Source organism: Mobula hypostoma, chromosome 8 (assembly GCF_963921235.1).
Source record: "Mobula hypostoma chromosome 8, sMobHyp1.1, whole genome shotgun sequence".
NCBI classification, from domain to species: domain Eukaryota; kingdom Metazoa; phylum Chordata; class Chondrichthyes; order Myliobatiformes; family Myliobatidae; genus Mobula; species Mobula hypostoma.
Genome location: NC_086104.1, coordinates 100,297,486 through 100,312,379, shown reverse-complemented (window position 1 = coordinate 100,312,379; position 14,894 = coordinate 100,297,486). Strand labels below are relative to the sequence as shown.

General features: G+C 47.6%; 1 protein-coding gene across 1 annotated transcript; it reads left to right on the top strand.

The window, feature by feature from the left end:
• The first annotated feature begins 8,439 nt into the window (after nucleotides 1-8,439).
• Nucleotides 8,440-14,385, top strand: LOC134350187 (endonuclease domain-containing 1 protein-like). Its single transcript, XM_063055164.1, has 2 exons — nucleotides 8,440-8,850; nucleotides 13,400-14,385. Exons 1-2 carry the CDS (start codon nucleotides 8,551-8,553, stop codon nucleotides 14,261-14,263), a joined length of 1,164 nt encoding a protein of 387 aa, XP_062911234.1. The 5' UTR covers nucleotides 8,440-8,550; the 3' UTR covers nucleotides 14,264-14,385.
• Nucleotides 14,386-14,894: the final 509 nt, after the last annotated feature.

Sequence of the window (14,894 nt, the reverse complement as noted above, 5' to 3'; positions counted from 1 at the left end):
TTCCGGAGGCTGAGGGGTAGATGGATAGGACACATAGAGAGGTAGTTACTCCCAAGGTGCAGGGCACAGGAAACGGAGTGACCGTCAGGAAGCCAGTGCAGAGAACCCCCGTGGCCATCCCCCTCAACAACACTTTGGATACTGTAGGGGAGGAGTGGTGAATCACCCAGCAGTCACAGTGAGTCTGGCTCTGCGGTTCAGAAGGGAAGGGGGAGAAGAGGCGAGCTGTGGTGATAGAGGATTCATCAGGGGGACAGAATGGAGGCTCAGCGTGTGTGAGAACAAGACTCCCAGATGGCACGTTGCCTCCTGGATGCCAGGATCTGGGACATCTCAGACTGAGTCCTCAGCATTCATAATTGGGAGAGTGAGCAGCCAGGGGTTGTGGTCCACAATGGAAGCAACAACATGGTTAGGGAGAGTGATGAGGTTCTGCAAAGTGAGGTCAGGGAGTTAGGTGCTAAGTTAAGGGACAGGACCTCCAGTGTTGTGATCTCATGACTGATACCCATGCCACATGCTAGTAAGGCCAGAACTAGGAAAACCACACAGCTAAGGAGTTGGTGCAGGAGGGATGGTGACGGATTTTTGGATCACCGGGCTCTCCTCCAGGGAAGGTGGGACCTGTACAGAAGAGATGGTTTGCACCTGAACTGGAGTGGGACTAATATCCTAGCAGGAAGTTTACTAGTGCTGCATGGGTGGGTGGGGGGACGGGGGTGGTTTAAACTGGAGATGCAGGGGGATTGGAACCATGGTGCCAGAATGGTTAGTGGAGAGGTTGTGGAGACAAATGTTGTCAAGACCTCAGACAAAGTCAGGAATCAACAGGTTGAGGATGGTGTGACTAATGTTCTGAACTTGTATATTTCAATGCAGGAAATACTGTAGGAAAGTCAGATGAGAAGTACAGTAGGAAAAGCATGGATCAACACAGGGAATTATGATACTGTAGCCATAAGGGAGACCTGGTTGCAGGAGGGCAGACTGGTAGCACAGTATTCCTGGCTTTATGGGGAGAAGGGAGGAATAAGAAAGGTATGATCATGTTAATGGGGCTATGTTATAGACCACCCAACAGTCCGCAGGATTTAAAGAAGCAGATTTGTAGAGAGATTGCAGATTGCTGCAAAAAACAAGGTTACTATCTGGTTGTTATAGTAGGTGATTTTAACTTTCCACATATTGACTGGGACTTCCGTATTGTAAAAGGATGAGACGGAATAGAGTTTGTCAAATGTGATCAGGAAAGCTTCCTTATCAGTACTTAGAAGTCCCAATGAGAGAATATGCAATACTTGACCTGCTTTTAGGGAATGAGATAGGACAGATGACAGAAATTTATGTAGGGGAACCCTTTCCATCTAGTGATCATAAAGTTTTACGATAATTATGGAGAAGGATACAGTAGGTCAGGTCCTCAAGTTGAAATTCAAAATTGGAGAAAGGCAGCGTCCATTATTAAAGACTTCCAGCACTCAGGGCATGCCCTTTTCTCACTGTTACCATCAGGTAGGAGGTACAGAAGCCTGAAGGCACACACTCAGCGATTCAGGAACAGCTTCTTCCCCTCTGCCGTCCGATTCCTAAGTGGACATTGAACCCCTGGACACTACCTCGCTTTTTAAAAATATACAGTATTTTTGTTTTTGCACATTTTAAAAAATAATCTATTCGATATACATAATTGATTTACTTGTTTATTTATGTTTTATTTTATTTATTATTACTTTTTCTCTCTCTCTCTGCAAGATTATGTATTGCATTGAACTGCTGCTGCTAAGTTAACAAATTTCACGTCACATGCCGATGATGATAAACCTGATTCTGATTCTGATTTTGATGGTATCAGAAAGGATCTGGTAAGTGTGGATTGGGACAGGTTGTTTTCTGGCAAAGGTGTACTTGGTAAGTGGGAAGCCTTCTAAAGTGAAATATTGAGAATATAAAACTTGTCATAATAAAAGGTGAAAATAACAGGTTTAGGGAACCTTGGTTTTCAAGAGATATTGAGGCCCTGGTGAGGGAAAAAGGAGGTGCATGGCAGGTACAGACAGTCAGAAACAAATGATGTACTTAAGGAGGAAAAGAAATACAAGAGAACAGAAATCAGGAGGGCTAAAAGAAGGCATGAGCTTGCCCTAGCAGACAACGTGAAGGAGAATCCTAAGGGATTCAACAGATATACTAAGAACAAAGGGATTGCCAGGAACAAAATTGGTTTATCTGGAAGATCAGAATGATAATCGATGCGTGGAGCCAAAGGAGATAGGGTAGACATTAACTGGATTTTTTGCATCTATATTTACTTGGGTGACGGACACAGAGTCTATAGAAGTGAGGCAAAGCAGCAGTGAGGTCATGGAGCCTCTGCAGATTACAGAGGAGGAGGTGTTTGCTGTACTGAGACAGGATATATCCTGACAAACAGTTTCTTCAAACCCTGTGGGAGGTAAGAGCAGAAACTGCAGCGGCCCTAGCAGAGAGAGATATTTCAAAGTTCAAAGTACATTTATTATCAAAGTATGTGCACTTTGTACAACCCTTGAGACTCATCTCCTTAGAGACAGTCACAAAACCATGACACCCAATAGAACCCATTAAAAGAAAGACTGTCGAACACTCAGTGTGCAGAGAGAGAAAAAAAAACAATTCTGCAAACAATAAAAGCGAACAGCATTCAGAACTGAAGTTCACAAAGCCAGGCTTCACTACTGCTGATTCAGAAGTTCACTATTTGCAGGCCACAGCCTCAGTGCAGCACGGAGATGAACAAGCCCTGTGGAGCAGTGAGTCGAACTGGACCATCCGTCGCCTCCAACCCCAACACCCCGATCATTTCAATCTGGCCCGGCACTTAAATCATCCGACCCTCGGGTGGTTTCTCGCTCTGTGCCACTTCAGTATGCCCTCAGGCTCAGCTGCTTCAGTTCGGCCCATACCCAACCTTCTCCATTTGGCTCGGCTCTTAAACTGATCAAACCTTGGATCTTACCTTGACTTTGCCTTGCCTCCATTGCATCGCATTGCCTCCGACTTCCATCGCCGACGCCGGCTTCCATCCGCAGACTGATGGTCAAACAGAACGAGCAAACCAGGATTTGGAAGCAGCACTGCGCTGCACAATCGCTAACAACCCGTCATCCTGGAACACCCATTTCGTTTGGGTCGAGTACGCCCACAACTCCCTGGTCAGCACCGCCACCGGAATGTCTCCCTTCGAATGCTCCCTCGGTTACCAACCCCCTCTGTTTCCCGCACATGAAGATGACACTGCTGTGCCTTCAGTTCAGGCCCATCTCCGCCGGTGCCGCAAGATCTGGAAGGATTCACGCGCGGTCCTGCTCCGCTTAGCCGACCACAACTGGAGGATTGCTGATCGCCATCGAACTCCTGCACCAAATCATCGGCCTGGGCAGAAGGGATGGGAACCAGTGCAGAGAGACAGAGGGGTGTAAAGTGAGCGTAGAAGCAAAAAGTACAAAGGGGAAAAGTAAAAGTGGCAGGCCGACAAATCCAGGGCAAGCATTAAAAAGGGCTAAGAGAGTTGTAAAAGAGTGCCTGAAGGCTTTATGTGTCAATGCAAGGAGCATTCGTAATAAGGTGGATGAATTGAAAGTGCAGATTGTTATTAATGATTATGATATAGTTGGGATCACAGAGACATGGCTCCAGGGTGACCAGGGATGGGAGCTCAACGTTCAGGGATATTCAATATTCAGGAGGGATAGACACGAAGGAAGGGGAGGTGGGGTGGCGTTGCTGGTTAAAAAAGAGATTAACGCAATAGAAAGGAAGGACATAAGCCGGGAAGATGTGGAATCGATATGGGTAGAGCTGCGTAACACTAAGGGGCAGAAGACGCTGGTGGGAGTTGTGTACAGGCCACCTAACAGTAGTAGTGAGGTCGGAGATGGTATTAAACAGGAAATTAGAAATGTGTGCAATAAAGGAACAGCAGTTATAATGGGTGACTTCAATCTACATGTAGACTGGGTGAACCAAATTGGTAAAGGTGCTGAGGAAGAGGATTTCTTGGAATGTATGCGGGATGGTTTTTTGAACCAACATGTCGAGGAACCGACTAGAGAGCAGGCTATTCTGGACTGGGTTTTGAGCAATGAGGAAGGGTTAATTAGCGATCTTGTCGTGAGAGGCCCCTTGGGTAAGAGTGACCATAATATGGTGGAATTCTTCATTAACATGGAGAGTGACGTAGTTAATTCAGAAACAAAGGTTCTGAACTTAAAGAGGGGTAACTTTGAAGGTATGAGACATGAATTAGCTAAGATAGACTGGCAAATGACACTTCAAGGATTGACGGTGGATATGCAATGGCAGGCATTTAAAGGTTGCATGGATGAACTACAACAATTGTTCATCCCAGTTTGGCAAAAGAATAAATCAAGGAAGGTAGTGCACCCGTGGCTGACAAGAGAAATTAGGGATAGTATCAATTCCAAAGAAGTAGCATACAAATTAGCCAGAGAAAGTGGCTCACCTGAGGACTGGGAGAAATTCAGAGTTCAGCAGAGGAGGACAAAGGGCTTAATTAGGAAGGGGAAAAAAGATTATGAGAGAAAACTGGCAGAGAACATAAAAACGGACTGTAAAAGCTTTTATAGATATGTAAAAAGGAAAAGACTGATAAAGACAAATGTAGGTCCCCTGCAAACAGAAACAGGTGAATTGATTATGGGGAGCAAGGACATGGCAGACCAATTGAATAATTACTTTGGTTCTGTCTTCACTAAGGAGGACATAAATAATCTTCCAGAAATAGTAAGGGACAGAGGGTCCAGTGAGATGGAGGAACTGAGCGAAATACATGTTAGTAGGGAAGTGGTGTTAGGTAAATTGAAGGGATTGAAGGCAGATAAATCCCCAGGGCCAGATGGTCTGCATCCCAGAGTGCTTAAGGAAGTGGCCCAAGAAATAGTGGATGCATTAGTGATAATTTTTCAAAACTCGTTAGATTCTGGACTAGTTCCTGAGGATTGGAGGGTGGCTAATGTAACCCCACTTTTTAAAAAAGGAGGGAGAGAGAAACCGGGGAATTATAGGCCGGTTAGCCTAACGTCGGTGGTGGGGAAACTGCTGGAGTCAGTTATCAAGGATGTGATAACAGCACATTTGGAAAGCGGTGAAATGATCGGACAAAGTCAGCATGGATTTGTGAAAGGAAAATCATGTCTGACGAATCTCATAGAATTTTTTGAGGATGTAACTAGTAGAGTGGATAGGGGAGAACCAGTGGATGTGGTATATTTGGATTTTCAAAAGGCTTTTGACAAGGTCCCACATAGGAGATTAGTGTGCAAACTTAAAGCACACGGTATTGGGGGTAAGGTATTGGTGTGGGTGGAGAATTGGTTAGCAGACAGGAAGCAAAGAGTGGGAATAAACGGGACCTTTTCAGAATGGCAGGCGGTGACTAGTGGGGTACCGCAAGGCTCAGTGCTGGGACCCCAGTTGTTTACAATATATATTAATGACTTGGATGAGGGAATTAAATGCAGCATCTCCAAGTTTGCGGATGACACGAAGCTGGGTGGCAGTGTTAGCAGTGAGGAGGATGCTAAGAGGATGCAGGGTGACTTGGATAGGTTGGGTGAGTGGGCAAACTCATGGCAGATGCAATTTAATGTGGATAAATGTGAAGTTATCCACTTTGGTGGCAAAAATAGGAAAACAGATTATTATCTGAATGGTGGCCGATTAGGAAAAGGGGAGGTGCAACGAGACCTGGGTGTCATTATACACCAGTCATTGAAAGTGGGCATGCAGGTACAGCAGGCGGTGAAAAAGGCGAACGGTATGCTGGCATTTATAGCGAGAGGATTCGAGTACAGGAGCAGGGAGGTACTACTGCAGTTGTACAAGGCCTTGGTGAGACCACACCTGGAGTATTGTGTGCAGTTTTGGTCCCCTAATCTGAGGAAAGACATCTTTGCCATAGAGGGAGTACAAAGAAGGTTCACCAGATTGATTCCTGGGATGGCAGGTCTTTCATATGAAGAAAGACTGGATGAACTGGGCTTGTACTCGTTGGAATTTAGAAGATTGAGGGGGGATCTGATTGAAACGTATAAGATCCTAAAGGGATTGGACAGGCTAGATGCAGGAAGATTGTTCCCGATGTTGGGGAGGTCTAGAACGAGGGGTCACAGTTTGAGGATAGAGGGGAAGCCTTTTAGGACCGAGGTTAGGAAAAACTTCTTCACACAGAGAGTGGTGAATCTGTGGAATTCTCTGCCACAGCAAACTGTTGAGGCCAGTTCATTAGCTATGTTTAAAAGGAAGTTAGATATGGCCCTTGTGGCTACAGGGGTCAGGGGGTATGGAGGGAAGGCTGGGTTCTGAGTTGGATGATCAGCCATGATCATAATAAATGGCGGTGCAGGCTCGAAGGGCCGAATGGCCTACTCCTGCACCTATTTTCTATGTTTCTATGTTTGGCTCTCGTCAAAAGACATCCCCCTCAAGAATGAACCCAAGAAACTCGCCCCTCGCTACCTGGGACCATTCGAGATTGAGAGTGTCGTCAACCCTTCGATGGTCAGACTCAAACTGCCGGATCCATGCACATTCATCCCATGTTCCATGTCTCCCAATTGAAACCTGTATCAGCCCTTTGTGCCCTCCTGCCGAACCCTCTCTACCCGCCTGGATCATTGACGACTACCCAGTGTACACCGTCCGGCGAATTCTGGATGTGTGCCGCTGAGGCAGGGGTCTCCAGTACGTCGTTGATTGGGAGGGAAACAGCCCAGAGGAACGCCTCTGGATTCTCCGCTCCTTCATCCTGGACCTTTCCCTCATCCGAGATTTCCATTGAGACAATGCGGACAAGCCTGGTGGTTCGCTTGGAGGCTCCCGTTTGGGGGGGGGGCGTGGTATTGTCATGGTCCCGATCGTTAATTCCCTATCTTGCTCCTAATTTCCTTTGATTGTGTCATGGTTCCGACCGTTAATTTCCCATTTGCTTCTAATTCTCTCTGATGACGACACAACTGGTTTCCATCAAGACCTGCAGCATAAGAACCCCAGCATTACAACCACTAGTCGCCAGATCGTTGGTTTTGCCTGTGTGGTGATTAACGTTTCCCGTCCACTTAGAACTGTGTGTTCTAAGTTTTGCTCCAGTTTCAAGGTTTACCTATGAAACTCTGTCTCTCTGTGTCGAGGTTCCGTGTCCAGATCCCTCCTGTTAGCTGTCCAACGTTCACGTCCACGTAAGCATCCTAACTCAATCCCCGTGCCTGTGTCCTGCACTTGGGTTCGCTTCTTTTGCTCATTGCAAACACGAGGAAGTCTGCAGATGTTGGAAATCCAAAGCAACACACACAAAATGCTGGAGGAACTCAGTAGGTCAGGCAGCATCTGTGGTAAAAAAATAAACAGTTGACGTTTCGGACTGAGACCATCTTCAGTACTTACATCCTGTTGTCATCACTCCGGAATAGCATTTCACACAATAAAGAGGAACTCTTGCTCGCCCAATCTTCCTCATTATGGCCCTTGCACCTCATTGGTCCATCTTAAAGTTCAAAGTAAAATAATCAACCGTACATAGTATGTCAGGCAGACTGGACGGGCTCAGGTGAAATCCTCGTATTTCATTATATGTTGCCATAATAAATCAAATTACATAGATAAGCAGCATTCACAAGACATTTATTTACAAGAAAGAAGACAATTAAAATAAAGAAAACCTTTGATATTCTGTAGAAAAGAAGTCAGGAGGGAGTTCTGGTCACCTGCCTACAGGAAAGATTGAAAAAGTACAGAGGGAATTTACAAGGATGTTGCAGGGACTTGAGGACCCGAGCTTTTGGGAAAGGTTGAATATAAGGAGTTTATTCCCTGGAGTGTAGGAGAATGAGGGGAGATTTGATAGCGGTATACAAAATTATAGATTGGGTGAATGCTTACAGGCTCCTCCCGCCCTCAGGTTGGGTGAGACTAGAATTAGAGGTCATGGGTTCAGGGTGAAAGGTGAAATGATTAAGTGGAACGTTTTCACTCAGAGGGTGGTGAGAGTGTGGAACGAGCTTGCTGCGGAAGTGCTGGATGGGTAGCGCAGGTTCGATTCAAGATTGTTTCCTGTCATTCATCAGTACACGAGAGTAAAGGTGAATGAATTGATTGTTACTCCGGATCCGATGCAGCATAAAAATACAATAAACATAAAAACAATCCGATAAAACACAATGTACCTTAACTGTTGAGTATGATTGTAATATTTACAAGACACGGACGAGAGGGGCGTGGAGAGTCATCGTCCGGAAACAGGTGGAAGGGGTCAGACACAGTCCGCCACGGACGGGGTGGGCCGAATAGTCTGTTTCTGGACTGCGGTGCTCTATGACTCTACGACAATTGAATGCGGCGGTGAATAGAAACTCTCCCCGGGAGAGGGAGGGGCGGGTTCGCAAATTCTTGACGTCTCAGCGAGCGGATTGGAAGGGGAGGATCGGCCGCCGGCTCCAGAGGAAGTGGAGTGCAGCGGAATGCGGAATCCCGGAACGCACACTGAACACTCGGGACATGTTGGCGGCCGTCCTCCTCTTGTCCGTGCTCTGGGTGACCCACGCTCCCGGGACAGCGCGGGCCAAAGTGGTCCAGGATTTCGGGGAGTGTGACTGGTTCTTCCAGAACAAGATGCCGCCGCAGGGATTCAGCAGCCGAAGCCGGGTCAGGATCTGTCAGAAGTTCAAGAACCACTACCACTACGCTACGCTGTACCGGACCGACCTGCGGATCCCGGTGTACTCCGCCTACCGCTATCCTTGCTCTCTCGGCGAGGGCGAAGCGTACAGACCCAGCACATGGTTTCGGGAACCGCAGGTAACGACCTTCCTCAACTCGTCCCCGGGCTTCGCTGCGCGATTGGAAATGCCAGTGGCTACCGTCCCAAACATTGACCCGAGTTCAGCGTTCAAGCAGTTAGCAAGACCCCCGCTCCTAGTCCACACCTGAAGTAAAACCTTGCTGTTGCTTGCTCGGACTTGTTGAGTTTGTGCGGGATTTTTATTTACTTCCAAGTAATGCAGTGTATAACTTTGAAAGCGGCCCGTCAGGGGATGTAGCTATCGTAGGTAGTGAGTGAATTTGAACGTCCGATCTGGAGCTGGAAACGCCCTTCCCCGGGCGGCGCAATGTAGACAACTACAGCGGTGTGTCGGGTCAGCAGAAAAAGTCATTGGCCGCAGTCTACCACCACTGCAGGACTTGTCTGTGTCCGGGACAAAGAAGCGGGCAGGAAAAAAATATCCTGAACACAAGAGATTCTGCAGAAGCAGGAAATCCAGAGCAACGCACACAAAATGCCGGAGGAGCTCAACAGGTCAGGCAGCACCTACCGAGTGGAATAATACAGTCAACGTCGCTGCAGACGTGCAAAAGAAGACAAATTGTGGAAATTAAAATATATACTCTATATACCGAGAAGATGAGCGGAAGTCCTCGAACCTGAGGTCCCAGCCAGAAGGCGGTTCTCCGGATAAACTCTTCGCGGGGCTTCCAGCCGGGCACAGGTACCAATTTTAACCGACGTTTCGATGACAAACTCTCCCTTCTTCGTCAGGAATGAATCGTGTTATGTTCATCCCTGAAAAAGATGGCAGAATTTGTCATTAGAAGTCGGTTAAAATCGACACCTGTACCCGGCAGGAAGCCCGAGAGGAGTTTATCCGTCATATACGCCGGGAAAGCCCTAGGTCCTTTCTTTTAGATGGTTCTAACTAATACTAAATGTCTGCTGAGGCCAAAATAGGCCAGCATTTAAGCCTCACCCTTCAGTCCTCGTCTGCAAGGGGCGTGGAGTGAAAATAGAGAAGTTGTGGTAATATTTACAAAGCCCTCACATGGACTTCATGTTTTAAACATGCTTTTATGAATCGCCAGCTTCGGAAGTAATGCGGAGAGTTTCCTCTAGGCGGCCCCCTTGGGTCGGACGTTGAGCCGCTTGGGCCAATTCCCGAGGCTGTTAATCGAAGCATCTAACATTTTGAGGGCGGATTAACAAGGTGCAGGGGTATCTAGAACCTGAGATGGGGTTATATAGTCATACAGCATAGCAACAGGCCCCGCAACACAACTGGTCCATGCCAACAAAGATGCCTGAGTGTGCAAACCCCTCCTATCTGCTCACCTCTTTCAGATTCTGATTGAGTTTCGTTTCCTTTATCACGTGTAGATCGAAACATACGGGGAAATGTGTCGTTTGCATTTGCGACCAACACACCTGAGAGTGTGCCACAGATTAGGTGCCCACAGAGCTCGGCAGAACACAGAGCCCAACGAAAGATATCCCTCTAAACCCTTCCTATCCGTGTACCTGTCCAAGTACGTACATAAATGTTGCTAACGTACCAGCTTCAATCACTACCTCTGGCAGCTCATTCCACATATATAACGCCTTCAGTGTAAATGTATCCAGCTAAGGAATGCTCTGCCCCCATGCCCCCAGCCTGTTCTGAAACCTGGAATCCGGGCTCAATCTTGGTCACCCTGCTATAGGAAGGATGGAAGATTTACAAGGATGTTGCCAGGACCCGAGGAACTAAGTTACAGAGCGAGGCAGGACAGGTTAGGGCTTTTTTACCCTGGAGCAGAGGAGATGAGAAGTGATTTCACTGATGATGAGGGGTATTGAGAGAGTGAATGCACTCAGTCTCCTTCCCCAGGGCTGAGCAATCAATAACTAGAACGAGATGGGAAGGATTTAATAGAGCAACCCACACAGAAAGCTGGAGGAACTCGGCAGGTCAGGCGGCATCGGTGGAAATGAATAAACAGTCAGCATTTTGGGCCGACACCCTTCTTCAGGGCTGGAGAGGAAGGGGGAAGATGCCAGAATAAAAAGGTTGTGGGGGTGGGGGGGAGGGGAAGAGGCAAGGTGGAAGGTGATAGGTGGAGACTGGTGGGTGAGAAAGGTCAAGGGCTGGAGAATAAAGAATCTGATCGGAGAGGAGAGTGTTCCATAGGAGAAAGGGAAGGGCGAGGGGACCCAGGATAACGTGATAGGCAGCTGAGAAGAAATGCAAGGTCAGAGTGGAGAATAGAAGAAAGGGGGGAAGGAGTGGATTTCATTACCAGAAGGAGAAATCGATACTCGTGCCATCAGGTAGGAGGCTACCAAGATGGAATATAAGATTTAATAGGGAATTGAGGGGCAACTTCTTTTACACAAAGGAGCTGTGGAACAAGCTGCCAGATGATGTAATTGATGGGGGTCATTAATGATGGATGCTGCCTTTTTGAGGCATCGCCTTTCGAAGGTGTACTCGAAGCTGGTGCAGCTTTTTCTGATTCTGTGTTGTGACCCCCTCCCCACCCCCCCATACCTGATGGAGATGCAACCTGTTAGAATGCTTTCATGTAGAAATCTGCGAGAGTCTTTGATAACAGACCATTTCTCCTCAAACTCCGAATGAAATTTAGCTGCTGTTGTGCCTTCTTGTAATTGCATTAGTATGTTGGGCCCAGGATTGATCTTCACACCCAGGAACTGTAAACTGCTCACCCTTTCCACTGCTAGTCCCTCGACGAGGACTGGAGTGTGTTCCTCGACCTCCCCTTCCTGAAGTCGACACTCAGTTCCTTGGCCTACTGATGTTGAGTGCAAGATTGTTGCTGTGACACCACTCAACCAGCTGATATATTTCACTCCTGTACGTCTCCTCATCACCATCTGAAATTCTGCCAACAATAATTGCATCATCGGCAATTTATAGATGGCATTTGAGCTGTGCCTAGCCACACAGTCGTGGGAGTAGAGAGAGTAGAGCAGTGGGCTAGACACACACCCTTGAGATGCGCTGGTGTTGGTTATCAGCAAGGATGAGCTGCTTGTTTATTATCCCTCTCAACTCTATTCTCCTGCCTTCTCCCCATAAACTTTGATGCCCTGACTAAACAGGAACCTCTCAACCTCCTCTTCAAATGCATCTAGGCCTTTCAATATTTGAGAGGTTTTATTGAGACCCCCTCTGCAGTCTTCTAAACTCCAGTGAGTACAGCCCCAGAGAAATCAAATGCTCCTCATACGTTAACCCTTTCAAAAGGTACACAATCCTGACAGGGCTCGGTAAGCAAGCAGCATAGGGGGTGGTCACTACTCACTGATGATCAGCTTTACCAGTATAGCCCCAGTTCTAGTTCAGGGCCTGCAGTCTTGTTTCTATCCCACTATTATGAAGAATGAATGGTTCCCTAATACGATAAGACAGATTCATGACTCCACATTCTACCTTGCACTTGATTGTCTACCTGTACTGCAGTGTCTCTGTAAGTGCTACACTTTATTCTGCATCCTGTTACTGGTTTAATTTGCCCAATCTGGATACACTGTGTAATGATCTGATCTGTATTAACAGTATGTACGACAAGCTGCTCACTGTATCTTGGTGTCTTCTCCGGAGTGTCAGAGGCTGATGGTTAATGAGAGGCATTAACAGACCATAAGGTATAGGAGCAGAATTAGGCCATTTGGCCAATCGCATCTGTTCCACCATTTCATCACGGTGATTCATTTTCCCTCACAGCCCCAATCTCCTGCCCTCTCCCCGTATCCCTTCATGCCCTGATTAATCAAGAATCTATCAACCCATTGACTTGGCCTCCACAGCTGACCGTGGCAACAAATTCCACAGATTCACCACTCTTCTGTAAAAAGAAATTCCTCCTCACCTTCATTCCAAATAGATGTCCCCCCATTCTGAGGCCGTGTCCTCTGGTCTTAGACTCCCCCACCACAGGAAACATCCTCTCCACGTCCACTCTATCAAGGCCTTTCACCATTCGATAGGTTTCAATGAGGTCACCCCTCAATCTAATCATCTTGTCATAGTCTCCTTCCCAGAGTAGAAATGCCAAAGCCTACAGGCCATGCAATTAGAGGTGAGAAGGGGGAAGTCTAATAGAGATGTGTGGGGCATGTTTTTTACATAGTAGGTGCCTGGAACGCATGCTGGGGGGGGAATAGTGGTGGAGACTGATACAAAAATGGTGTTGAAGAGGCTCAGGAAAATACAGGGTAATGGAGGGAGGTGCATCATGCACAGGCATAAAAGATCTAATTTAATTTGGTGTTGTGTTTGGAACATGACCCTAAGAGACTGTTCCCAAGATATACTCTTCTATAAGACCAGAAGACATAAGAGCATAAATAGGCCATTTGGCCCATCGAGTCTGCTCTGCCGTTTGATCATGGCTGATTTATTTTCCCTTTCCCACTTTATTCCGGTAACCTTTGAAGCCCTTGCTAATCAAACTCCGCTTTAAATATACTACACCCATCTATGTTAAAAATGTATTTTGTGATAATTACTGGTAGTCAGTTTAGTCTGGGCAATATATTTTTTTTAAATGGTCTGAACTGCATTGATTACAGATTGACGACCAAAATGCCGAAAGTGACATGAAGAGCAGCACAAAGACCTCCAGCGCCAAGCAGGCGACAGATGAAGATTACCGTGACTCTGGCTATGACCGGGGGCATCTCAATCCCTTCGCGCTGAATGACAAAGACAGCGCCACAGCCACCTGTACCCTGACTAACGCGGTGCCTAAGGAACACAGAGCCAACGTCAAGTGGTACCAGGAGGCGGAATCAGTGGTCGAAAAGCTGGCGCAGGTATGTCACAAGTCGCGGCGCACGATGTACCTGCTGACTGGCGCTTCCAACCTGACCAAGATCAAGATCAAAGACAGGGTCTCGGTGCCCAAAACAGTGTGGACAGCTCTCTGCTGCACCTCCTCCCCGGATCAAAATAACGACCCCTGCCTCAGTGGCCACGTGCCCTCAGAGGGGCCGGAGGTGCTGGTGTACGACAGGGACTTCTCCTTCGCGTTCATGAAGACGATGATGCCAGAACAAGTCACAAAACACCTGACGTTGAGGGAACTGCAGAAGAAACTGCGGGTGGATGCACTGTTCCACAGCTGCAGAGGGACAACAGAGAGCGATGAAGACCAAACCGTCAAGGAGGTTGAGGGACTGATTATGAACAAGATCATCAACCCCATCAACAACACGGGCAGTGCCCTGCCCCGACCATTCGGCTTTGAAGCGGCCACAGGAATTGTCCAATTCATCCGCTCTAGTCTACTGGCTCCCAGTCGAACTGCGATCCAGGCTGCATTGTCCGGCTTCCTGGAGGCCACCAAGCCCATGGCTCCAGTACTGCATGGCGTTGGCACAGTGGTTGGGATTCTCCTCATCAACGCCTTTGGAGTTCTCATCAATAACCCCTGATATTTCATAAAAGTTGCTGGTGAATGCAGCAGGCCAGGCAGCATCTCTAGGAAGAGGTGCAGTCGACGTTTCAGGCCAAGACCCTTCGTCAGGACTAACTGAAAGAAGAGTGAGTAAGGGATTTGAAAGTGGGAGGGGGAGGGGGAGATCCAAAATGATAGGAGAAGACAGGAGGGGGAGGGATGGAGCCAAGAGCTGGACAGGTGATAGGCAAAAGGGATACGAGAGGATCATGGGACAGGAGGTCTGGGAAGAAAGACAAGGGAGGGGGTACCCAGAGGATGGGCAAGGGGTATATCCTATCATTTTGGATCTCCCCCTCCCCCTCCAACTTTCAAATCCCTTACTCACTCTTCCTTCAGTTAGTCCTGACGAAAGGTCTCGGCTTGAAACGTCGACTGCACCTCTTCCTAGAGATGCTGCCTGGCCTGCTGTGTTCACCAGCAACTTTTATGTGTGTTGCTTGAATTTCCAGCATCTGCAGAATTCCTGTTGTTTCCCTGATATTTCACTTGTCAGCACAGTCTCATTGGTGTCGCCTTCTGCAGTGAACAGGTCTGCTCATTGTAGTTCTCGGCAGGCATTCTCTTCAGCACAGTCAGCCCATCTTTACACCAGCTTCCGGTCGTAC